Source organism: Chiloscyllium plagiosum, unplaced genomic scaffold (assembly GCF_037043375.1).
Source record: "Chiloscyllium plagiosum isolate Xiang-an unplaced genomic scaffold, Cpla_swu_hap1 HiC_scaffold_45, whole genome shotgun sequence".
In the NCBI taxonomy this organism is placed as follows: Eukaryota; Metazoa; Chordata; class Chondrichthyes; order Orectolobiformes; family Hemiscylliidae; genus Chiloscyllium; species Chiloscyllium plagiosum.
In genome coordinates this window covers 25,194,288-25,219,552 of record NW_028270183.1, presented here as the reverse complement: position 1 = coordinate 25,219,552, position 25,265 = coordinate 25,194,288, and the positions used below count along the sequence as shown (strand labels likewise).

The window sequence follows — 25,265 nt, the reverse complement described above, 5'->3', positions numbered from 1 at the left end:
ACCCAAATTACACTGGCACCCGTACGCACAGCATCAACTATGCAGAGCTTGGAAAAAATATATAAATTGCCAGCACATTGGCGATGTGAGGCTGCAGCAGCGCTGACAGTTTACCCAATCTCTTCATTTGCCCGTGGACGCTGTTTCCGAAATGTTTGATAGTCTGACATTTATAACCCAGTCAGCGAACCCCAGTGTTGGCACTGGGCGTGCACAATCACACACTGCATCAAAACAACTAACAAGAAGAAAAAAATACCCAAGCAAAATGGTTTGGTATATTCTGCCAGACTTTCACTGAGAAGAGCCTCTCAGTTATGAACCCTTTCCAAAAAGGCTGAAAAGTCATTGTTTGAAATAAAATAAAGCAGCAGTTTCTCATGCGTTTGAAACACACTAAACTATCATAATAACACAGGTGCCTGCACACTAATACATCGAGAGTTCACATCAGCTCCACTTTCAACTTTCATATTTAATAAATTAGGTAAAATCCTTTGCTTTCCTTGATCACAGTGCATAACCCGGTAATATTTAAACACTATATAAAGTTGCAATTCCTCTGCAGCGTGCAATGACCATGTATCCTGTGAGGAGAGGTTAAAGGGGAAGGGCAGCACGTCAGCTTTTCACAGTAGCAATGAGATTAAACCTCAGTCCAAGATGTGGCACGTACCACCTTTCCTTGCTCTTCAAAGCACAACAACCCACACTCTCCTGAGTCAATTGAAAAGATCACAACACTAGACAGAAAGACCATGGATAGGCTAAGTACAATTCATTGGTCTCAGGAGCTTTGTCTTGATGGCATGGCTGTTGGCGGTGACTTGCCGGTTCCACTCCCCCCTCCTGTCCCCTGCATGTCCATTTGTTGCTCTGCTGGCTACCTGGAGAAGATGGGGAGGTGTTGCTGGCTGAGGATGCTGCTTGTTCGTGGAGATTCAGTCTTTGCCATGACTTCTTTAAACCACGAAGCCACGTCCACTTCTAATGTCTCGTAACGTTTAATGAAATTGTGTTCCTGCAGCAATACAAGAAGAGGTTGTTCAAGTCACCCAGGCAAGTAGCAAAGGGAGTCTGAGAATACACAAAAGCATACACTTCTTCACTCATGCAAGTGCCCAGCATGGATAACAGCCCTGGAAAACTCCCATTGCACTTCTATTCGCCCGAGGGAATGAAACCACATTTGTGGTTCAACCAAGATCTTGCATCCGTGCAACATGAACCACTGAAATCAAGAACACAGTTTGCCTTAAGCTCAGATCTCATCTCAGTGACATCTCGAAAGATTTGTTTCTAATATTCTCCTGTTTACAGCTCATTTTCTTTCTCAATCACCACCTGAAACGTGTTTAGCGATACTAAGCAAGGTAGGAATGCAAGTTGTGAGGAGGACACCAAGAGATTGTAAAAAAGATAAGGACAGGTTAAGAGTGTTAACAGATGGCAATTGAAGCTTAACGCATGAAACGTTGAGACGATTCACTTTGGTCGGAAGAAGAGGAAAATGAGAAACTTTTAAACACTGATGTTCAGAGAGGTGTGAGCATACTCATCCAAGGACAACAATAAGCTAATATACAGGCACATTGAGCAATAGGAAACATATGGCAGGTTGGGGAATTCAGGCACAAGCATAAGAAAATCTTCCAACGTATGTAAGGATTTTGTTGAGACCACACTTGGAGTAAGGTGTGTAGGTTTGGACTCTATAATCAGAGTGAGATATACATGCATTGATAGCAAAACTCCTGGGTTGAGAGAGCTGCCTCTGAGTGAGGGGCTTAGTAAATTGAGACTACACCCTTTGGAGGTTAGAACACTGAGAGGCAATCTCATCCTAACATCCGTGATTCTGAAGGGGCTTGACAAGAGTAATGTTAAGAGGTTTTTGTGTTATTCCTGGCTAGAGGAACTTGAAATACAGGACACACGGTCTCAATGGTTAATAGTTTTGGGCAGAAATGAGGGAACATTTCTTCACTGGCAGCGTTGATACCACTGGAATTCTCATTCCCTGAGGGATGTGGATACTCTTACACCAGTACATTTGTGGCTGAGGTAGACAGATATTTGGGCTGGATTTTCAAAGTGCAACCTGGAAGGAGTTTGGGCCCAAATCCATGCCTCAGGTAATGACTTGGAGTTTGCTGCCACAAAGATGGGGGAAGCAAGATGATTAATGATTTCAGAGGAAGTTGGATGGGCATGTGAAGGAAACAATTTTACAGGCTTACGGGACGAGAATGAAGGAATGCGACTTCATGAATTACTCTACAGAGAGCTGGCACACACTCAACAAACGGAATGGCTTCATGTACCATACGCTTGAGAACGCAAAGACAAAAACTCCATTTCCTGCTCTCCATCCCTCTTGCAAAATTCCCCAATTATAGAACAACGAACAATTCCAAACTAAGGTTTTAGAAGTTCCCAGAGCTTCTCTGGGGTCACTGATGATCAATCAGGTCCTTACATTTCAGTGAGTTCTCTAAGTAACATTTCTTTTACTATATCATAGAAATTACAGTCCAGAAGGAGGCCATTTGACCCATTGTGTCTGTTCCAGCTCACAAAGCAGCTCCCCAGCTGGACCCATTCTCCAGCCTGAAAATAATAATTTTCACTATCCATTTTACTCTCATCACTGGGGGTTATACAACCTCAAAATCTACCTTGAAAATTCAGCAAGTTCATTACTTAATAAACCTGCCCTTCTTACATATGGACTCTCATAGTGACCCAACAACACTGAATATCCTCTCCCAGTCAGAATGCCTACAAAAATACTGTCTTTTATGTTTTAACTGTTTTTCTCTTGTATTCGCATCGTCTTTCAACTTCAGTTTTCCTCTTTTCCATACATCTGTTCTAACTTTCTAAATTAATAGCTCTGAGAATGCATTTTTAAAAATTTCGAATATGCCCAAATCATTCAGCCAGAGGTTTCTAGCTGACAGCACCACTTTTCCCCCCACCTTCTTGGAACATATTCTGTTTGTATCCTCTCCTCCTCCTCCTCCTCCTTTTTAAATATCTAGTCGCTCACTACCAATGTTTTGTTGAATGCAGGAAACGTGGTCTTTCACCTTCTTCCTCATTAAACATCCATGTCTTTGTATTTTTTAAAACCCACCCTTACACCTAAGTTAGTTACACTGAGATCGCAGAAATGTGACCCACTTCGATGACCATAGTATCCAGAATCGGAACAAATGGTATTCCTTCCCTTGTTAGAGTGGAAACAAGCAAATTGGGCAAACTGTGGCTGTTAAAATGCAGAACTAATCAAAGGGCACTTACTGCTCACCATTTCCCCTTAACCTTGTACACTGAGTGTTTGGAGCTGGATCAATCTCAATTCAATCCAGAATATTTCCCATCACAAACAAGTGGTGGGAAAGGGACACTTGGGCAGCTTTAATTAAACACCAGCAGTCCTTATTCAACTATAACACAGAGTACTTACAAGCAACTTATTGTATTTTGGTCTCTTCCTGTGATCCTTTGTAAGGCTAATAGGAGAAGAAAAGAGAGGTATGTCAGAAGATAATTTAAAATTAAACACACAATTCATGCTGCTGAGCCCTTATGCCCGGGCAAATCCAAATCCTGCAAAGATTGGGGTGAGTCTTGGTCTGTTGGAATGGAAATGCTCTCCTGCTGAACGTACTCCTGGTGGGCTTGGTCAAAGGGAACAGATGCCCAGGTGCTGGTGACCTCAGGATATCTTGGCAGCAATATGTCAGAGTGGAAAAATGTGCAATTATGTCAAACAGGTCTGAGGTCACTGACCTAAAAAAAGGTGAACTCATTTTGTGGCTGTGCCCTTAGTGCCTGACCTGTGGAGTATTTGCAGTCTTTACTGTGTTAGCTTTAGATCACAATATTTGCAGTATTCTGCTCTTTAGTTTGCGAAAGTGAGTTCGGGCTGAAGGAGACGAACCAGGAAGAGGAGTTTTGCTTTGTTGAATGTTGGGACAGCAGTGCATCCTCAAAGACAGACAAAGAGATGTGCTGTTGGATACAGTCCACCAGTTACTGGTACACACCGTCGACATACCCATTGTTATATTGGCCCTTGTTTTTGGGTTTGACAGCAGCACCGTGCTAGTGGAGAATACCTCCCACCTTATTCCTGCACAGCAGCAGTGAGAAGTGGCTGTTACCTTTCCCGGGTAGTCTGAGAGCTTTTCACAGCTGTATGTGTGGCCTTAGGCTCGTTCGTGAATTTGCAAACAGCCATACAGAATGGAAACAGACCCTTCAGTGCAACCAGTCCACACAGATGATGTTCCCAAACCAAGCCCGGTGCCTGGCACATATCTCTCTGAACCATTCTTGTTCATAAACTGATTGACATATCATTGTGGTCGGCATGGACTAGTTTGGGCTAAAGGGTCTCTACGATTCAGTGCTGTAACTGGACCAGCATCCACCACTTCATCAGGCAGCTCATTCCACACATGAGCCACTGTCTGTGTAAAACACAAGTTGCCTCTCATATGTGCTTTTCAAATCTTTCTCCTCTCACCTTAAAAATATGCCCCCTAGTTTTGAACTCCCCAACCTAAGGGAAAATATCTTTGCTATTCACCTTATCTGCATCCCTCGTGATTTTATAAACCTCTATAAGGTCACTCCTCAATCTTCTATGCTGCAATGAAAAGTCCGAGCCGATAATTATAACTCAAACTCTTCATTCCCAGCCCCATCATGGTAAATCTTTTCTGAATCCTGTCCAGTTTAATAATGTCCTTCCTATAACAGGATGACCAGGCTATCTCACCTGCTATACTCAAAGGTGTGAGCAATGAAGGCAAGAACTCTAATCAGCTTAACTAACTTGTCGAATTTCATAGAATGATGTACCTGAACCCCTCGGTCTCTCTGCTCTATAACACTACCCAGGGCCCTATCATTAATTGTGTAAGTCTTGCCCTTGTTTGGTTTACCAAAATACCACACTTCTCACTTATCCAAATGAACCTCCATCTGCCACTCCTCCGCCCACTGACCTAATTGATCATGATCCCTCGGTAATCTTAGATAGCCTTCTTCACTGCCCACTGTGCCATCAATTTTGGTACCTGCTATATTCTCATCCAAATCATTTATATAAGTGACAAATAACAATGACCCAGGACTGAGGCCTGTGGAACTCTGCTGGAACTCTCCACAAACCACCTGTATAACTGATCTAATAAAAATGATCTGATTGGATCAGCCACTATCCCACACGGACAGCTTCCAAGCTTGCACACTGATTACATGCCTCAGGCTGCATTTGACATTCATACAGGTCCAAGACTAGTCAAGGTGGGTTTACCGCAGCCTGTAGCAGAGAACCCACTAATGGACTTCCTAACCAGCACATTGAGGAAAGGGAGTGCCTTTCAAACATCTTGGTATTTTTGCAATTCTGCCCTCACAATGAAGAATTGACAGCATGTTTCTTTTAATAGCAATTTTGTATTTCACTTAGTGGAACATTTAGACTTAATAGCATTATGTGGTAATGCAACTACTCACTGAGTCCTCTGTTGGATATATTAGCCTTGCACTAACTGCCAGTGTCCCAGTTTCCTGTTGTGTTATTCTGACATATTGTACAATCAAGGGGACTTTCAATGTAGATGGGAAACCAAGCCACTAAAACAAACGAAGAGGGCTCTTCATTGCAAAGACACATGGTGAACGTATCTAGAAATCTGCCAAAGCTTCTCTAGCACTTACAAGCTTTAGTAAGTAACCATGGTAAATGAGATCTACTTTTCTCATACACATTCAGTGAACCTCCAGCAAATCAGAATTTGAGATTAGATTAGATTAGGTTCCCTACAGTGTGGAAACAGGCCCTTCAGACCCACAAGTCCACACCGACCCTCCAAAGAGTATCCCACGCAGACCCACCTCCCTCTGACTAATGTACCTAACACTACGGGCAATTTCCCATGGCCAATTCACACTAACCTGCACACCTTTGGATTGTGGGAGGAAACCAGAGCACCCGGAGGAAACCCACACAGACGCAGGGAGAATGTACAAACTCCACACAGACAGTCGCCCGAGGCTGGAATCGAACCTGGGTCCCTGGTGCTGTGAGGCAGCAGTGCTAACCACTGAGCCACCGTGCCGCCCCAAAATGGGGTTTTAAACCAATTAGATCCCTCACTCAAACATGACAATTTCAATGTCATATGATAACTAAGTCCAATACAATCCAGAACACTATCTTGAAACAGTCCTTAGGCAATGTTCAAGGCAGAATAAAAGGTCGACAGAACTGCTGGGTTCAGCTACTGGGCCAATTAACCAATATACTCGCTGCTAGAATATCCAGGAAGGTCAGTGTGACAAACAATTTCTGTAATCATAAATACATCTTTATTGTTACAGACTATGTGGAAACCATTTTTATTAAAACGCACAATCAGATTACTAAGGAATAAGTTGTCAGGCCTTTTTGAGACATCCTTACTCTTACTATCCATTCCAGCTTACTGTCCACCCGAGCCACTACATCGACAGTGTTTCTCATTTTTAACGATATTTGTCGCAGTCCAGGGAACAAAGAGAGAACTCTACAACAATAGTTTTTTTAAAAATCCTGTAGCAGGGCTTTGTGCACTTCTGGTGAAACAAACCTCTTTGAGTGAAATCTTCAGTGAGAAAGATCCGAGCAAGTGAACCTCAGGAACAAACACGCAGCACTAGTTTCGACAATATCGGCTATTTTGCCGTGCCTTCCTCATCATACTTCAGCTTTGAAGGAAAGACAATGACAAACGTTTCCAGCAGTATGATATACTTACCTCTGTGGCCCTTCGGGGTTGGATGTGAAGACGGGATCACAACAGTGGCACTGAGGTGGGAGATGGTGAAGGTTTTGCAAGGCAGTAAACACGATAGAGTTCAAGGAGTGGCTGAGCAAGCAAGCTCAAAAAGAGAGTAGTAAGGGACTTTGGAGAAGACTTTGTGCAGAGGGAAATATGGAAGGATGCGATTTGGGGGAGGAAGAGGTTTTGGTAGGACAAGGCGGCTGTAAATTCAGAGAGCAGATGAAATTGAAAGGAGACAGAAACTGTGATGGATGAGGATTCATTGAGTACTGTGGCTGAGTGAGGGAAGGATAGAAGTTATCTCAAGGAGAACGTCAGGAGGGAGCAATAAACAATGAGGGTTTTGAAGTTGAGGTCATTGACAAAGTATGACGTGAGGTTCTCAAAGAAAGAACTTTTCCTAAACTAGTACTTCCAAAGAAATAGCCACTGTAGGCCTTGCACTGGTTTCTGTCAATGTTCCAGCCTCTGCATTGACGACACACCTTCCCAAAAAAGGAGAGATGGCAGCTGATTATTTGAAAATGAACTCAGCCCATCGTTATAGGCTCTCTGCTTCCAATTTCCACTGACAAAGCACCCAGATTACTCTGGTACATTGTTTGGGCTACAAAAACAACACAGTACACCAGAGCTCACCCTCGAAATCTTTGATGACTGGTTCAACTCCAGCTTGAGGAAGTGCGCATCTTTTCAGTTTCAGATCTAGGTTAACATCTGATGACCAAGTACCACATTGCGATCTGAGGGAATTTGCAGCATGCAAAATATACTCCCATGACTATAAAGGAGACTACACTACAAAGTAATTAATTAGCTGTAAACTACTTCAGTGCAGCTAAATGTGAGGTGATGCACTTTGGGAAGAATAACAGGAAGGCAGAGTACTGCGTCAATGGAAAGATTTTTGGTCGTGTGGATGTGCAGAGGGATCTTGGAGTTCATGTACATAGATCCCTGAAAGTTGCCACCCAGTTAATAGTGCTGTTAAGGCGACATATGGTGTGTTAGGTTTCATTCGTAGAGGGATTGAGTTCCGGAGCCGCAATATCATGCTGCAAATATACGAAACACTAGTGCAGCCGCACTTGGAATATTGTGTACAGTTCTGGTCCCCATATTTCAGGAAGGATGCGGAAGCATTGGAAAAGGTGCAGAGGAGATTTATCAGGATGTTGCCTGGTCTGGAGGGAAGGTCTTATGAGGAAAGGCTGAGAGACTTGGGTCTGTTCTCATTGGTAAGAAGAAGGCTAAGAGGGGATTTGATAGAGACATACAAGATGATCAGAGGATTAGATAGGGTAGATAGTGAAAGTCTTTTTCCTAGGATGATGATGTCAGCTTGTACGAGAGGGCATAACTACAAATTGAAGGGTGATAGATTTAAGACAGATGTCAGAGGCAGGTTCTTTACTCATAGAGTGGTAAGGGCGTGGAACATCCTACCTGCTAATGTAGTTAACTCAGCCACATTAGGGAGATTTAAACAATCCTTAGAAAAGCATATGGATGATTTTGGGATAGTGTAGGGGGACGAGCTGAGAATAGTTCACAAATCGGCGCAACATCGAGGGTCGAAGGGCCTGTTCTGCGCTGTATTGTTCTATGTTCTATATACTTTGAGACTTTGCTTCCTCTTTTACGTACGAAGGCCCACTGCTCTGGGGGTTGGTGAACTCAGTTGCCTGGTCAGCAGGTTTGCAATGCAGCATGTTGTTAACAGTGTGGGTTTAATCCCTGCACTGGCTGAGATGACCAGGAAAGACACGCTTTCTTCACCTCAGCCAGCGTCTGAGGTGTTATGGCCCTTTACGTGAAGACGCCAACAGACTCCTCTTCCTAAAGAGGCAGCAACCTTATGGTCCTCTCACACTGTGTGACTTGACCTTTCCTTATGCTAACTGAAACATAGGCATGGTTCACTCCATTAGAATCAGGGAAATATATAGAAACATTCAGTTCTTTTAATAGACATTATCATTCAAACGATTATTTGTTTGAGATATATTTCTACCAGATACTATCCCCATGTTTTACTCACCAATCTTTTACAAATGATTGAAAGTCCATTGAGAAGCCCATACTTTGAGGGAGCAGAGGAGGATCTTCCTGCAGCACCTTTGTTAAAACCTCAAAGTCCGTTTTGCAGTTTTTATATGGAAACTGCCCCGTGGCGAGTTCAACCTGTCGACAGTCAGAGTGTTGGGTTACAGGCCAATGGCACAGAAATTTATTCAAAGTCTCAACTCTCAGCTCAATCAGCAGCACAGGAATAGGACTTACAACACTTAAAATATTACAATTCAAATGCAAATTAAACTGTACAAAGATGATCTAAGCAAATAGTGACAGCGAAGACAAGTGCCAAATAGTGACCATGTCAGGGCAGTTAGTGGGAACGTTAGTGACTGTGTCAGTGCGGTTAGTGGGGACATTAGTGAACGTGTCAGTGTGGTTAGTGGGGACATTAGTGACCGTGTCAGTGTGGTTAGTGGGGACATTAGTGACCGTGTCAGCGTGGTCAGCGTGAACATTAGTGACCGTGTCAGTGTGGTTAGTGCGAACATTAGTGACTGTGTCAGTGCGGTTAGTGTGAACATTAGTGACTGTGTCAGTGTGGTCAGTGTGAACATTAGTGACTGTGTGAGTGTGGTCAGTGAGAACATTAGTGACTGTGTCAGTGTGGTTAGCGTGAACATTAGTGACTGTGTCAGTGTGGTTAATGTGAACATGAGTGACTGTGTCAGTGCGGTTAGTGTGAACATTAGTGACTGTGTCAGCATGGTCAGCGTGAACATTAGTGTCTGTGTCACTGTGGTTAGTGTGAACATTAGTGACTGTGTCAGTGTTGTTAGTGTGAACATGAGTGACTGTGTCAGTGCGGTCAGTGTGAACATGGGTAACTGTGTCAGTGCGGTTAGCGGGAACGTCAGTGCGGTTAGCGGGAACGTTAGTGACTGTGTCAGTGCGGTTAGCGTAAACATGAGTGACTGTGTCAGTGTGGTTAGTGTGAACATGAGTGACTGTGTCAGTGTGGTTAGTGTGAACATTAGTGACCGTGTCAGCGTGGTCAGCGTGAACATTAGTGACCGTGTCAGTGTGGTTAGTGCGAACATTAGTGACTGTGTCAGTGCGGTTAGTGTGAACATTAGTGACTGTGTCAGTGTGGTCAGTGTGAACATTAGTGACTGTGTGAGTGTGGTCAGTGAGAACATTAGTGACTGTGTCAGTGTGGTTAGCGTGAACATTAGTGACTGTGTCAGTGTGGTTAATGTGAACATGAGTGACTGTGTCAGTGCGGTTAGCGGGAACATTAGTGACTGTGTAAGTGTGGTTAGTGTGAACATGAGTGACTGTGTCAGTGCGGTTAGCGGGAACATAAGTGACTGTATCAGTGTGGTTAGCGTGAACATTAGTGACTGTGTCAGTGCGGTTAGTGTGAACATGAGTGACTGTGTCAGTGTGTTTAGTGTGAACATGAGTGAATGTGTCACTGTGGTTAGTGCGAACATGAGTGACTGTGTATGTGCGGTTAGTGTGAACATGAGTGACTGTGTCAGTGCGGTTAGTGTGAACATTAGTGACTGTGTCACTGCGGTTAGTGCGAACATGAGTGACTGTGTCAGTGCGGTTAGTGTGAACATTAGTGACTGTGTCAGTGCGGTTAGTGCGAACGTGAGTGACTGTGTCAGTGCGGTTAGTGTGAACATTAGTGACTGTGTCAGTGTGGTTAGTGTGAACATGAGTGACTGTGTCAGTGCGGTTAGCGTGAACATGAGTGACTGTGTCAGTGCAGTTAGCGTGAACATTAGTGTCTGTGTCAGAGTGGTTAGTGTGAACATTAGTGACTGTGTCAGTGTGGTTAGTGTGAACATGAGTGACTGTGTCAGTACGGTTAGTGTGAACATGAGTGACTATGTCAGTGTGTTTAGGGAGAACATTAGTGACTGTGTCAGCATGGTCAGCGTGAACATTAGTGTCTGTGTCACTGTGGTTAGTGTGAACATTAGTGACTGTGTCAGTGTTGTTAGTGTGAACATGAGTGACTGTGTCAGTGCGGTCAGTGTGAACATGGGTAACTGTGTCAGTGCGGTTAGCGGGAACGTCAGTGCGGTTAGCGGGAACGTTAGTGACTGTGTCAGTGCGGTTAGCGTGAACATGAGTGACTGCGTCAGTGTGGTTAGTGTGAACATGAGTGACTGTGTCAGTGTGGTTAGTGTGAACATTAGTGACTGTGTCAGTGTCGTTAGTGTGAACATTAGTGACTGTGTCAGTGTGGTTGGTGGGAACGTTAGTGACTGTGTCAGTGTGGTCAGTGTGAACATTAGTGTCTGTGTCACTGTGGTCAGCGTGAACATTAGTGAATGTGTCAGTGTGGTTAGTGTGAACATAAGTGACTGTGTCAATGCGGTTAGTGTGAACATGAGTGACTGTGTCAGCGCGGTTAGTGTGAACATTAGTGACTGTGTCAGCGCGGTTAGTGTGAACATTAGTGACTGTGTAAGTGTGGTTAGTGTGAACATGAGTGACTGTGTCAGTGCGGTTAGCGGGAACATTAGTGACTGTGTAAGTGTGGTTAGTGTGAACATGAGTGACTGTGTCAGTGCGGTTAGCGGGAACATAAGTGACTGTATCAGTGTGGTTAGCGTGAACATTAGTGACTGTGTCAGTGCGGTTAGTGTGAACATGAGTGACTGTGTCAGTGTGTTTAGTGTGAACATGAGTGACTGTGTCACTGCGGTTAGTGCGAACATGAGTGGCTGTGTCAGTGCGGTTAGTGTGAACATGAGTGACTGTGTCAGTGCGGTTAGTGTGAACATTAGTGACTGTGTCAGTGTGGTTAGTGTGAACATGAGTGACTGTGTCAGTACGGTTAGCGTGAACATGAGTGACTGTGTCAGTGCAGTTAGCGTGAACATTAGTGTCTGTGTCAGAGTGGTTAGTGTGAATATTAGTGACTGTGTCAGTGTGGTTAGTGTGAACGTGAGTGACTGTGTCAGTGCGGTTAGTGTGAACATTAGTGACTGTGTCAGTGTGGTTAGTGTGAACATGAGTGACTGTGTCAGTACGGTTAGTGTGAACATGAGTGACTGTGTCAGTACGGTTAGTGTGAACATGAATGACTATGTCAGTGTGTTTAGGGAGAACATTAGTGACTGTGTATCACTGTGTCAGTGTGTTCAGGGTGAACATTAGTGACTGTGTATCACTGTGTCAGTGTGTTTAGGGAGAACATTAGTGACTGTGTATCACTGTGTCAGTGTGTTCAGGGTGAACATTAGTGACTGTGTATCACTGTGACAGTGTGTTTAGGGAGAACATTAGTGACTGTGTATCACTGTGTCAGTGTGTTCAGGGAGAATATTAGTGACGGTGTATCACTGTGTCAGTGTGTTCAGGGTGAACATTGGTAACTGTGTATCACTGTGTAGGTGTGTTAAGGGTGAACATTAGTGACTGTGTATCACTGTGTCAGTGTGTTCAGGGTGAACATTGGTAACTGTGTATCACTGTGTCAGTGTGTTTAGGGAGCACATTAGTGACTGTGTATCACTGTGTCAGTCTGTTTAGGGAGAACATTAGTGACTGTGTATCATTGTGTCAGTGTGTTTAGGGTTAACATTAGTGACTGTGTATCACTGTGTCAGTGTGTTCAGGGAGAACATTAGTGACTGTGTATCACTGTGTCAGTGTGTTTAGGGAGAACATTAGTTACTGTGTATCACTATGTCAGTGTGTTTAGGGAGAGCATTAGTGACTGTGTATCACTGTGTCAGTGTGTTTAGGGAGAGCATTAGTGACTGTGTATCACTGTGTCAGTGTGTTAGGGATAGTATTAGTGACTGTGTGTCACTGTGTCAGTGTGTTCAGGGTGAACATTAGTGACTGTGTATCACTGTGTCAGTGTGTTTAGGGAGAACATTAGTGACTGTGTATCACTGTGTCAGTGTGTTTAGGGTGAACATTGGTGACTCTGTATCACTGTGTCAGTGTGTTTAGGGAGAGCATTAGTGACTGTGTATCACTGTGTCAGTGTGTTCAGGGAGAACATTACTGACGGTGTATCACTGTGTCAGTGTGTTTAGGATGAACATTAGTGACTGTGTGTCACTGTGTCAGTGTATTTAGGGTGAACATTAGTGACTGTGTATCACTATTTCAGTGTGTTTAGGATGAACATTAGTGACTGTGTGTCACTGTGTCAGTGTGTTTAGGATGAACATTAGTGACTGTGTGTCACTGTGTCAGTGTGTTTAGGGTGAACATTAGTGACTGTGTATCACTGTGTAGGTGTGTTTAGGGAGAACATTAGTGACTGTGTATCATTGTTTCAGTGTGTTTAGGGAGAACATTAGTGACTGTGTATCACTGTGTCAGTGTGTTTAGGGAGAACATGAGTGACCGTGTATCACTGTGTCAGTATGTTTAGAGAGAGCATTAGTGACTGTGTATCACTGTGTCAGTGTGTTTAGGGAGAACATTAGTGACTGTGTATCATTGTGTCAGTGTGTTTAGGGTGAACATTAGTGACTGTGTATCATTGTGTCAGTGTGTTTAGGGTGAACATTAGTGACTGTGTATCATTGTGTCAGTGTGTTTAGGGTGAACATTAGTGACTGTGTATCACTGTGTCAGTGTGTTTAGGGAGAGCATTAGTGACTGTGTATCACTGTGTCAGTGTGTTCAGGGAGAACATTAGTGACTGGGTAACACTGTGTCAGTGTGTTTAGGGTGATCTTTAGTGACTGTGTATCACTGTGTCAGTGTGTTTAGGGTTAACATTAGTGACTGTGTATCACTGTGTCAGTGTGTTTACGGTGAACATTAGTGACTGCGTATCACTGAGTCATGTGTTTAGGGTGAACATTAGTGACTGTGTATCACTGTGTAGGTGTGTTTAGGGAGAACATTAGTGACTGTGTATCATTGTTTCAGTGTGTTGAGGGTGAACATTGGTAACTGTGTATCACTGTGTCAGTGTGTTTAGGGAGAACATTAGTGACTGTGTATCACTGTGTCAGTGTGTTTAGGGACAGCATTAGTGACTGTGTATCACTGTGTCAGTGTGTTTAGGGTGAACATTAGTGACTGTGTATCACTGTGTCAGTGTGTTTAGGGAGAACATTAGTGACTGTGTATCACTGTGTCAGTGTGTTTAGGGAGAGCATTAGTGACTGTGTATCACTGTGTCAGTGTGTTTAGGGTTAACATTGGTGACTGTGTATCACTGTGTCAGTGTGTTTAGGGAGAGCATTAGTGACTGTGTATCACTGTGTCAGTGTGTTTAGGGTAAACATGAGTGACTGTGTATCACTGTGTAGGTGTGTTTAGGGTGAACATTAGTGACTGTGTATCATTGTGACAGTGTGTTTAGGGTGAACATTAGTGAGTGTATCACTGTGTCAGTCTGTTTAGGGTGAACATTTGTGACTGTGTATCATTGTGTCAGTGTGTTTAGGGAGAACATTAGTGACTGTGTATCACTGTGTCAGTGTGTTTAGGGTGAACATTAGTGACTGTGTATCACTGTGTCAGTGTGTTTAGGGTGAACATTAGTGACTGTGTATCGCTGTGTCAGTGTGTTTAGGGTGAACATTAGTGACTGTGTATCAGTATGTCAGTGTGTTTAGGGAGAACATTAGTGACTGTGTATCATTGTGTCAGTGTGTTTAGGGTGAACATTAGTGACTGTGTATCACTGTGTCAGTGTGTTTAGGGTGAACATTAGTGACTGTGTATCACTGTGTCAGTGTGTTTAGGGTGAACATTAGTGACTGTGTATCGCTGTGTCAGTGTGTTTAGGGAGAGCATTAGTGACTGTGTATCACTGTGTCAGTGTGTTCAGGGAGAACATTAGTGACTGTGTATCACTGTGTCAGTGTGTTTAGGGAGAGCATTAGTGACTGTGTATCACCGTGTCAGTGTGTTCAGGGTGAACATTGGTGACTGTGTATCACTGTGTCAGTGTGTTTAGGGAGAGCATTAGTGACTGTCTATCACTGTGTCAGTGTGTTCAGGGAGAACATTAGTGACGATGTATCACTGTGTCAGTGTGTTTAGGGTGAACATTAGTGACTGTGTATCACTGTGTCAGTGTGTTTAGGGTGAACATTACTGACTGTGTATCACTGTGTCAGTGTGTTAGGGATAGTATTAGTGACTGTGTGTCACTGTGTCAGTGTGTTTCGGGTTTACATTAGTGACTGTGTATCACTGTGTCAGTGTGTTTACGGTGAACATTAGTGACTGTGTATCACTGTGTCAGTGTGTTTAGGGTGAACATGAGTGACTGTGTATCACTGTGTAGGTGTGTTTAGGGAGAACATTAGTGACTGTGTATCATTGTTTCAGTGTGTTTAGGGAGAACATTAGTGACTGTGTACCACTGTGTCAGTGTGTTTAGGGAGAACATTAGTGACTGTATCACCGTGTCAAGTGTGTTTAGGGTGAACATTAGTGACTGTGTATCACTGTGTCAGTGTGTTTAGGGAGAACATTAGTGACTGTGTATCATTGTGTCAGTGTGTTTAGGGTGAACATTAGTGACTGTGTATCACTGTGTCAGTGTGTTCAGGGAGAACACTAGTGACTGTGTATCACTGTGTCAGTGTGTTCAGGGTGAACATTGGTGACTGTGTATCACTGTGTCAGTGTGTTTAGGGAGAGCATTAGTGACTGTGTATCACTGTGTCAGTGTGTTTAGGGTGAACATTAGTGACTGTGTATCACTGTGTCAGTGTGTTTAGGGAGAGCATTAGTGACTGTGTGTCACTGTGTCAGTGTGTTTAGGGTTAACATTGGTGACTGTGTATCACTGTGTCAGTGTGTTTAGGGAGAGCATTAGTGACTGTGTATCACTGTGTCAGTGTGTTTAGGGTAAACATGAGTGACTGTGTATCACTGTGTAGGTGTGTTTGGGGAGAACATTAGTGACTGTGTACCATTGTGACAGTGTGTTTAGGGTGAACATTAGTGACTGTGTATCATTGTGACAGTGTGTTTAGGGTGAACATTAGTGAGTGTATCACTGTGTCAGTCTGTTTAGGGTGAACATTTGTGACTGTGTATCATTGTGTCAGTGTGTTTAGGGTGAACATTAGTGACTGTGTATCACTGTGTCAGTGTGTCTAGGGTGAACATTAGTGACTGTGTATCACTGTGTCAGTGTGTTTAGGGTGAACATTAGTGACTGTGTATCACTGTGTCAGTGTGTTTAGGGAGAACATTAGTGACTGTGTATCACTGTGTCAGTGTGTTTAGGGAGAACATTAGTGACTGTGTACCATTGTGACAGTGTGTTTAGGGTGAACATTAGTGACTGTGTATCATTGTGACAGTGTGTTTCGGGTGAACATTAGTGACTGTGTATCACTGTGTCAGTGTGTTTAGGGTGAACATGAGTGACTGTGTATCACTGTGTCAGTGTGTTTAGGGTGAACATTAGTGACTGTGTGTCAGTGTGTTTCGGGTGAACATTAGTGACTGTGTATCACTGTGTCAGTGTGTTTAGGGTGAACATTAGTGACTGTGTATCACTGTGTCAGTGTGTTTAGGGAGAACATTAGTTACTGTGTATCACTGTGTCAGTGTGTTTAGGGAGAGCATTAGTGACTGTGTATCACTGTGTCAGTGTGTTTAGGGTGAACATTAGTGATTGTGTATCAATGTGTCAGTGTGTTTCGGGAGAACATTAGTAACTGTGTATCACTGTCAGTGTGTTTAGGGTGAACATTAGTGACTGTGTGTCACTGTGTCAGTGTGTTTAGGGTGAACATTAGTGACTGTGTATCAATGTGTCAGTGTGTTTCGGGAGAACATTAGTGACTGTGTATCACTGTGTCAGTGTGTTTAGGGTGAACATTAGTGACTGTGTATCACTGTGTCATGTGTGTTTCAGGGAGAAGATTAGTGACAATGCATCATCGTGTCTGTGAGAGTTGGTGACTGTCACTACAGTCAATGACAACAACAATAGCAACAGTGTCCCTGCAGTGAGTGAGATGTTTGACCTCACCTTTACACAATATTTTATATTGATTTGTAGAACCTGGCCCTCAGTGGTGGCCAGCAGTTATTGCCTATTCCTAGGTGTGCTTGAGAAGGTGGGGATGAACCGCTTCCGTCCACATGCGGTAGGTAGACACACAATGACATTAGGGATAGAATTCCATGATTCTGACCCAACGACACAGACGGAATGGTGATATGTTTTCAAGTGAGTACGGTGTGTTACTTGCAGGTCATGGCTTCCGTTGCCTATCGTTATGGAAGGGGTTGGGGGTCAGGAAGGGGTCAGGGGTCTGGAAGGTGTTGCGGATCTCAGGTGAACGTTTGCAGTGATCGTACACACTGCTGCTGAGGGAGGAGATGTTTGCGGATGTTGCACCAATCAAGTGGACTAATCTGCCCTGGATGATGGCAAGCCTCTTGTTGGAGCTGTTCACCCAGGCTGGTGTGAAGTATTCCATCACACTCCTGACTTTTCCCTTTGGATAGTAGACAAGCTTTGGGGAGCCAGGACGTGAGTTCCACATTGCAGTATTCCTAGCCTCTGACCTGCTCTTGCTTATATGGTGGCTGATGCTTAGTTACTGGTCAATACCAGTGTCAGGATATTGACCGTGGGGGATGCTGATGGTAACACCATTGAATGTTAAGGTGCAGTGATTATATTGTTTCTTATTAGAGGTGGTCAGTGCCTGGCATTTGTGTCTTCGTGACATTATTTGGAAGTTGTCTGCCTAAGCCTGGATATTGTCCAGATCTTGTTGCATTTAACCACGGACTGCTTCAGTATCTGAGGAGTCGCAAATGGTACTGAACCCTGTGCTATCATTGGAGAACAGCTCTACTCCTGACCTAATGATGGAAGGAGATGGTTGGGCCTCCTCACTACTCCGAGGAACTCCTGCAGGGAGATCCTGGAGCTGAGATGACTGACCTGCACCAACCACACCATTTTCCTAAGTGCCATTATGAGTCTAACCAGCAGAGGGTTTGCCTCTAATTCCTGATGATTCCAGTTTTGCCAGGGCTCCTCGAATGCCACGCACAGTCAAATGCAGCTTTGATGTCACAGGCTAACAATCACACTCCACCTCGAGACCATACCTCTTTTGACCATGTTTGAACCAAGGCTGTAATGAGGTCAGCAGGAATGACATCCCCATCACTTAACTGATGATCAAGAGTAGACTGATGTGGTAGTAATTGACCAGGACATGCCTGGTCAATTTTCATTATTATCAGGTAGATGCCAGTGTTGTAACTGTGGTGGAACAGCTTGGCTAGGGGTACGGCAAGTTCTGGAGCACAAGTCTTCAGTACCTTTGCCAGAATGTTGTCAGGGCCCATTGCCTTTGCAATGTCCAGTGCATCTAACCATTTCTTGATCTCATGAGTGGATTGAATTGGTTAAAATCGGTGATGCCGAGATGGATTATCCACTCTGCACGTTTGGCTGAAGGTTTCTGTGTGTGCTTCTGTTTAATGTTTTCCACTGATGTATTGGACTCTTCCATCATCGAGGATGGATGGCATTAACGTGGGCATCAGTGAGTGCACCTGGACACCACTGTTACAGTGGGAATCTCAGTATTACTATCTGAGGAGGAGTTTGCTTTCCCAAAGATGTTTAAGCACTAAAAGCTCTTTGCTTACCAGTGAAATGCCAAGGCTCCATACATCCGCTCTGATATCATAGTCAGGTTTGGTGGGATCCGGGGGATCTATCCGTTCAGGCTGTCAATAAAAAGTCAATAAGTGTGAAGGGATAGTCCTCTGGATGGTGATATGTTGCATGCCCTCACTATGAAGTTGCTGTGTGCAAAGTCCATGCCCGTCCTCACCTTGATCTGGTACTTGTTCTAATAATGGTTAGATTCTCCACTCCAGCTTATGACATGCCTGTCCCCAGAATGTTGGTAATGTGTAGGTATACATGTGACTATGAGAAATCATCAGTACTTTATAGAATATCTCCCTCTCTGCACCAGATGATGCACTGATACCCTGCTCCTCATCAATGCAAGACAGACAGATACTCCCTCCTGGTGTAGTGCAAACTACAGAAACATTACCCCTCTCCACAACACAGACATTTCCCTAAAACAACAAAATACACAGGTATCCCTCCCCCAACACCCATCAAGATATACATTCCTACCTATATTTGTTTCATCCGCAAATTCGGTAATGGTACATTCACATCTGTCGTCTTAAGTCATTGATATATTGTAAAGAATAGTGGTCTAGCATGGATATCTGTTACACTGACTGCAGGCCGCCATCCTGAAAATGCCTCCTTTATCCTAACACTGCTGTCTACGAGCCCATCCTCCAGGACTCCTATAAATTCCCTCTAACACCTTATTGTCTGTAACCTTATGTAGCATCATTAAACATGTCCAAATATATTATATCGAGTGCTTCCCATTTACCCAATTTGTTACTTGCTCAAAGCAGGTAATGAATTACTCAGGCTTGATTTCTTCAGGAAGCCATGCTGCCATTGCTTGATTACATTATCTATTTCCAAATGCTCGGCTATTACATCCTTGATAAAAGACCTGACATTCTCCCAATGAGAGATAACAAGCTGTGCGATCTAGAGGGACCTTTTATTTTGTCTTTCTTTTTTGAATTAAGGGAATAATGTTTGAAAACACTGACAATTTTGTAATTCTGTGGGACTTTTCCCAAATTATGGATTCTTAGAAGATTATAACCAGTGCATACACTATCTCATATTACTACTTTCACAATTCTAGAATGCAATCTATCAGCACCAAGACTCTTACCAACGTTTAGCCTCATTATTTTCCCTAGTACTTTATTTTCTTTATTTTCCCTCTTAATACCCTAATTATTTAGTACTTCCAGAATGCTGTTAGTGTCCTGTCCCATGAAGATTGATGCAAAGTATTCATCAACTTTTCGCCATCTCCAGGTTCCTTCGTGTTATTTTCAAGCTGCATTCTCTAAGGGGCCTATGTTCACTTTGTCCATTCTCTTTTCCGTTTTAGATGTTTAAATAAGCTCTACTGTTTGCTTTTCTTGGCCCGTTCGTCAGGCTGCTGAGCTGCTCTTGTTAATTTTTCTTTTCTCATTAAGAAATCACCTCGTCTCAAATTGCATTTCAGTCTCTCCAGACAAGATTTGTACTGGTCAAAATGTTTGGAGTGCAGAGCCACTTGGATCATTTTCATAACATTCAGGGGGCAGGATAAGACAATGGGAGATTTGGGCGAAACGTAAAACAGGGATGGGTGAGAAAGAGGGAATTGTGGAAGACTGTGGGAGATGGACAGAGAAAAAGGAGGTTGAAAGAGGAGGGAAACACAGACTGCAACTCAACTCACTTCTGACCTCGACTCACTTGGGAATTCTGTCAAGTATACGCCACCAAAGGCAACCGAAGGTCAGCATTAATTAAGTTCAAAATCTCACAACACCAGGTTATCACCCGACAGGTTTATTTGAAAGTACAAGCTTTCGGAGCACTGCTCCTTCATCAGGTAGCTAGTGTGACAGAATCATAGGACACGACTGATAGTAAAAGATCAAAGTGTCTTACAACGGATGTGATGTATTGAACAAATGTAGATTGGTGTTAAGTCTCTAATCACTTAGAATGGGGAATGCAGGTTTCCATTGATTAATGTGTGAATCCCAGAATTTCTTATGTCACAGACCCTAGACAACTTAAGGTTTTAATCTGTATAAAAGAAAAGTCACATCTCAGCTCAGACAATGTATTAAAGGTATGAGGTTCGAGTCTGTCTGTATCCCAACCTTGAGTCAGACTGGTTCTGTTTCCAAAGTAGGAATTTCTAAAATGTCACGTGGACTGACTGCCTACAGATTGTGTGCTTATTGAAAAACAAATTCATCCCATAGACTTGCATGTGTGAGTATGGGGGAGAGAGAGAGTGTGTGCCTGTGATGCTTGACAGTGTGCATGTGAGTATATGCTTGTGAGGGGATGTGAGAGAGAGTGTGTGTGTGTGCGCGTGTGAGAGAGTGTGCGTGTGTGCGTGAGAGAGAGAGAGTGTGCGCGTGTGTGAGAGAGAGATTGTGCGCGTGAGAGAGAGTGTGCACGTGTGTGAGAGAAAGTGCGCGTGTGTGTGTGTGAGAGAGAGATAGTGTGTGAGAGAGAGTATGTGTGTGTGTGTGTGTGTGTGTGTGTGTGTAAAATGCAGTGGGGTCACTTGTAGTGTGACATGAACCCAAGATCCCGGTTGAGGCCATCCTCATGGGTACCAAATTTCGCTGTCAGCCTTGAAACATATAACTTATTACCAATAAATAGATTCTTGTTAAGGGAGAAGAACTATGTACAATTCTGGTCACCCTTCTATAGGAAGGATGTTGCTAAACCTAAAACGGTGCAGAAAACATTTACAAGGATGTTGCTGTGTCTGGAGGGTTTGAGCTACAGGGAGAGGTTGAATAGGCTGGAGCAGTTTTCCCTGGAGCGTTGGAGGCTGAGTGGCGACCTTTAGAGGTTTATAAAATCATGAGGAGCATGGATAGTGTAAATAGACAAAGTCTTTTCCCTACAATGGTGGAGTCCAGAACTAGAGGTTTAAGATAAGGAGCTGGGGATAACTTTTTCACGTAGAGGATGATGAGAGTCTGGAATGAGCTGCCAGAGGAAGTGGTGGAGATGGGTACAATGACAACATTTAAAAGGTGCATGGATAAGTATATCAATAGGAAGGGTTTAGAGGGACATGGGCTAAGTGCTGGCAAATGGAACCAGGTCAGATTGAGATGTCTAGTTGGCATGGAGGAGTTGGACTGAAGGCTGCTGTATGACTATGAACTATTGACACACAATCAGTAAAAACCTTAGTAAGCTTCCCTTCTGCACACAGACAAAAGAAAACTGGTGTTATGGCTAGAGGGAATAAACTGGGAGGCAGGTCAATGGTTCCTGTCCACAGGGTTCGTTGGTATGATCCTTTTGCCTTTCAAAACCCTGTGTGTGGTGATCTCTCTCCTTTCCAGATACTCTCACTTACCTACAGGAGAATTACTCATTCACATTGTACGAAGTCTCTAACTTATTGGTTAAAAGCAACAGCTGACAGCAAGTGATGAACAGAATATACACTGGCTTTCTTCAGCCTGAAAGGGTTTTTTTTGACAGAAGAGACAAATGCACGAGATACTTATTTTGAGGAAGTCCAAAGGCTTGTGATCACCTTATTCACATCCAATAGCTGCTCAGCTACCTGGGAGCCAATCACATAGTGGCTGGCAAGCAGAAGGCCTTTAGAGGTAAACAAAACCTGCAGATGCTGGAATCCAAAGTAGACAGGCAGGAGAAGAACACAGCAAGCCAGCCAGCATCAGGTGGTGGAGAAGTCAACATTCAGGGTTACCCTTCTTCAAGAGTTATACCTGAAATGTTGCCTTCTCCCCCTCCTGATGCTGTCTGGTTTGCTGTGTTCTTCCAGCCTCCTGCCTGTCTACGAACAGAAGGCCTTTGTCATCAGTGACTGGTCATTACTCCACAGATCAATCGGCCACTTGCTGCTGGTCGAATTGGTTTTTGTACACATTCTGCAATGCCACTGTGTCTGCAATGAAACGTTTCCCACCGTTTCAACTAACAACAGTGTGCATTTAAGGTAGATTTGTTGTGTGCTGTTTCTCGTGCAGAGAGGGTTACCATAGCAGTGCCCGGATGTCTGGTTTGGAAGCAGTGGGTAAACAGCTTTGAGCTGTGAGTGTTTTTCTTACATTAGACAGAAGTAGTATGAAGTGGGTGGAGTCAGGTTCAGTTTGCATTTTGCTTTGAGTTGGGGTTTGGAGTTGAAGCTCTCCATCACTCTCTCTTTGTGCAGTAAAATGCTTCAGTTTTGTCTCTGCTGCTGGACTGTTTCTTTCAGTGTTCCTTTCTCTGCACTGGAAGGGAGATAGCATGTGGGAAAACCCTTTTTTTGCTGAATTTGCCTTTCCCAAGGGGGTGTTTAGTGAAAGTTGCTATATTGCAACAGTTGCTCAATAGCAATCAAATAATATGGTATTTTATTAATTTTTTCAATAGAGCTAAACATATGCCTTTGATTTTGTTTGTATTTTTAACTGTATTGTAAGTATATATTGTATTTTGCTTAAATCCTTGCAGTGGACCAATCAAATCACTTTTGGGACACTGCACCTCACCTTTGCCTTTAAATAAAATAGTCAGGGTTTACACTACCTCTTATTTTGAGGGGATTTGGTCTGGTCCATAACAACAGTTATTATAAGGGTTGGCAGCCTGATCTAACAAATGCAGTAATCCATTCCACTATCCATGGTTTTTAAAACAGTCCTTTTCCCATTTCAATCTACAACCAAAAATGCAAGATAATTAAAAAGATACAGTCTTTAAAATACATAGGCAGCCCACTCTGATACACTGCAATGAGCACAGATATATCCTACCCACCTCGATACTCCCCACTTTCCCCAATACAAAATGCACTGATAACCCCCTCTGATGTAGCGGAAGATACAGTGTGTCAGGGGGAGTATTTGTGTAAGACACAACATTACTGCAAGGCACCAATATATCCTGCATACCATTAGTCCCCACACACTGCATTGCAAAACACACAGCTATTCCCAATCCCTCTGCATTGCAAGACATTTAGTCCCCACCAGCACCCCTTCTCTGAAGCACTGGAGATATCTAATGCCCACTCTTGCCCCATTCTGAGCCTGGTCTCCATTATTGACATGCTGATGGGGGTACCTGTGCCTGCAGCTCACCAACCTTGCGAACAAAGAACAAGCATAGGCCACTGAAACAACAAATGCTGGAAATCACAGCGGGTCAGACAGCATCAGTGGGAGAGAGCACGATAACATTTTGAGTCGAGATGACTCCTTATCCTTATCTCGACTCAGAACATTAGCTTACTCTCTCGCCATGGATGCTGCCTGACCCGCTGTGATCTCCTGCATTTATTGTTTTCAGTACGGATTCCAGCATCTGCCATAATTTGTTCCGACATGTGTAGGCCACTTGTGTCGCCCCTTCAGGCCTGTTCTGACATTCAATACGATCACGGCTGACCTGGTTTTAACCTCAACCCGACATTCAGACAGAGCCTAGATAACCTTTCAATTGTTGATTTCTTGGTAATCTAGAAGCGATCTTCCTCTGCCTTAAAAATACTTCAAGATTCTGCATTCTCTTCCTTCAGATCAAGGAAACTCCGAAGACTCAACCCTCAGAAAAATAAAATGTTTTGTTATCTTGGTTACCAGACTTTGAGCATTTTCATGCATATACTGTAAAGCCTAATTTAATAGGCCTGACTTCATTCCCTCTTATTCTAACTCCAATTAATACAGGGTTCCCAATTTATTAATGTCCCACTTATGAACAAGATTCCATACAGACATGTAATTTTAAAGATCTGACATGAACATTTCTTACATTTAGAAATGGCTATTTTATGTCGCCCTATACTGTGTTCAGACTTGCACACAAATTGAGTTGCAAATGGACTCATGTACACAACTCAGGGACTACCAGTACCTTTCTATTTCTTAGTCAGCTGCTATTGGTTCCTTGTAAATTTTTCGGCACACTAATTCTTCTTTATGATCCTAAATTCTGAATTTTCCCTGCCAGATTAATTTAGAACCTTTCCTCCACCATTATGAAATGTCTCCAACACTTGGTCTTGGACCTGGTGGTGTTATTGCCCCCCTCTGCAACATGAATTACACAGATACCTCTTCCCTCTATGCAATATCTACAAATATCCCATTACCCAAGTGAAACAGGCAGTTATTCTCCCTTCTGCATCTTAAGACATAACCAATCGAACAGATAAAGCACTCACCGCCATATATGCTGCACAGCCAGCGCTCCTCGTCTTCGCTTTCGAGTCTACCAGTCTTCCACTTATCCCGAAATCACAGAGTTTGATTTGACCCCGCTCATCCAGGAGAATATTTGAGGGTTTCACATCTCTGTGAATGACACCATGCTTTTCCTTCAGGTAGAAGAGAGCTTTGACAATCTGTTCAAATGAATTAACAGGCAAATTGATGTACTCCTTTTGCAAGCTTTCAATTAGATACATCCACGCAATCAGGATCAATACTCCTTTTAGAACACAGAACAGTCCAGCACAGCACTAGGCCTTTTGGCTCACTATGCCTGTGCCAATCTTGATGCTATTCTGCCTGCTTAACATACGAGCAATGTTTGAGGACTCTGGGACTACGCTCGATGGAGTTTAGAAGGATGAGGGCGGATCTAATTCAAACATTCAGAATACTGAATGGCCTGGACAGAGTAGATGTTGGGAAGCTGTTTCCATTGGTCGGAGAGACTAGGACCCGTGGGCACAGCCTTAGAGTAAAGGGAAGACCTTTTAGAATGGAGATAAGGAGAAACATTTTCAG

The 25,265-nt window shown here is 43.5% G+C and overlaps 1 protein-coding gene across 2 annotated transcripts in view; it reads right to left on the bottom strand.

Annotated features, from left to right (window-relative positions):
* Nucleotides 1–455: 455 nt before the first annotated feature.
* map2k7 (mitogen-activated protein kinase kinase 7) overlaps nucleotides 456–25,265 on the bottom strand; it is a 92,624-nt gene continuing 67,814 nt past the window's right edge. For both annotated transcript variants that reach the window (XM_087983094.1, XM_087983095.1), the window contains 5 exons: nucleotides 24,698–24,877; nucleotides 18,507–18,587; nucleotides 8,887–9,029; nucleotides 3,473–3,518; nucleotides 456–1,021 (listed from right to left, as the gene is read on the bottom strand). In XM_087983094.1, the coding sequence (XP_087839220.1) occupies nucleotides 884–1,021; nucleotides 3,473–3,518; nucleotides 8,887–9,029; nucleotides 18,507–18,587; nucleotides 24,698–24,877 (588 nt within the window). In that variant the 3' untranslated portion in view covers nucleotides 456–883. The remainder of the gene's footprint in view (nucleotides 1,022–3,472; nucleotides 3,519–8,886; nucleotides 9,030–18,506; nucleotides 18,588–24,697; nucleotides 24,878–25,265) is intronic.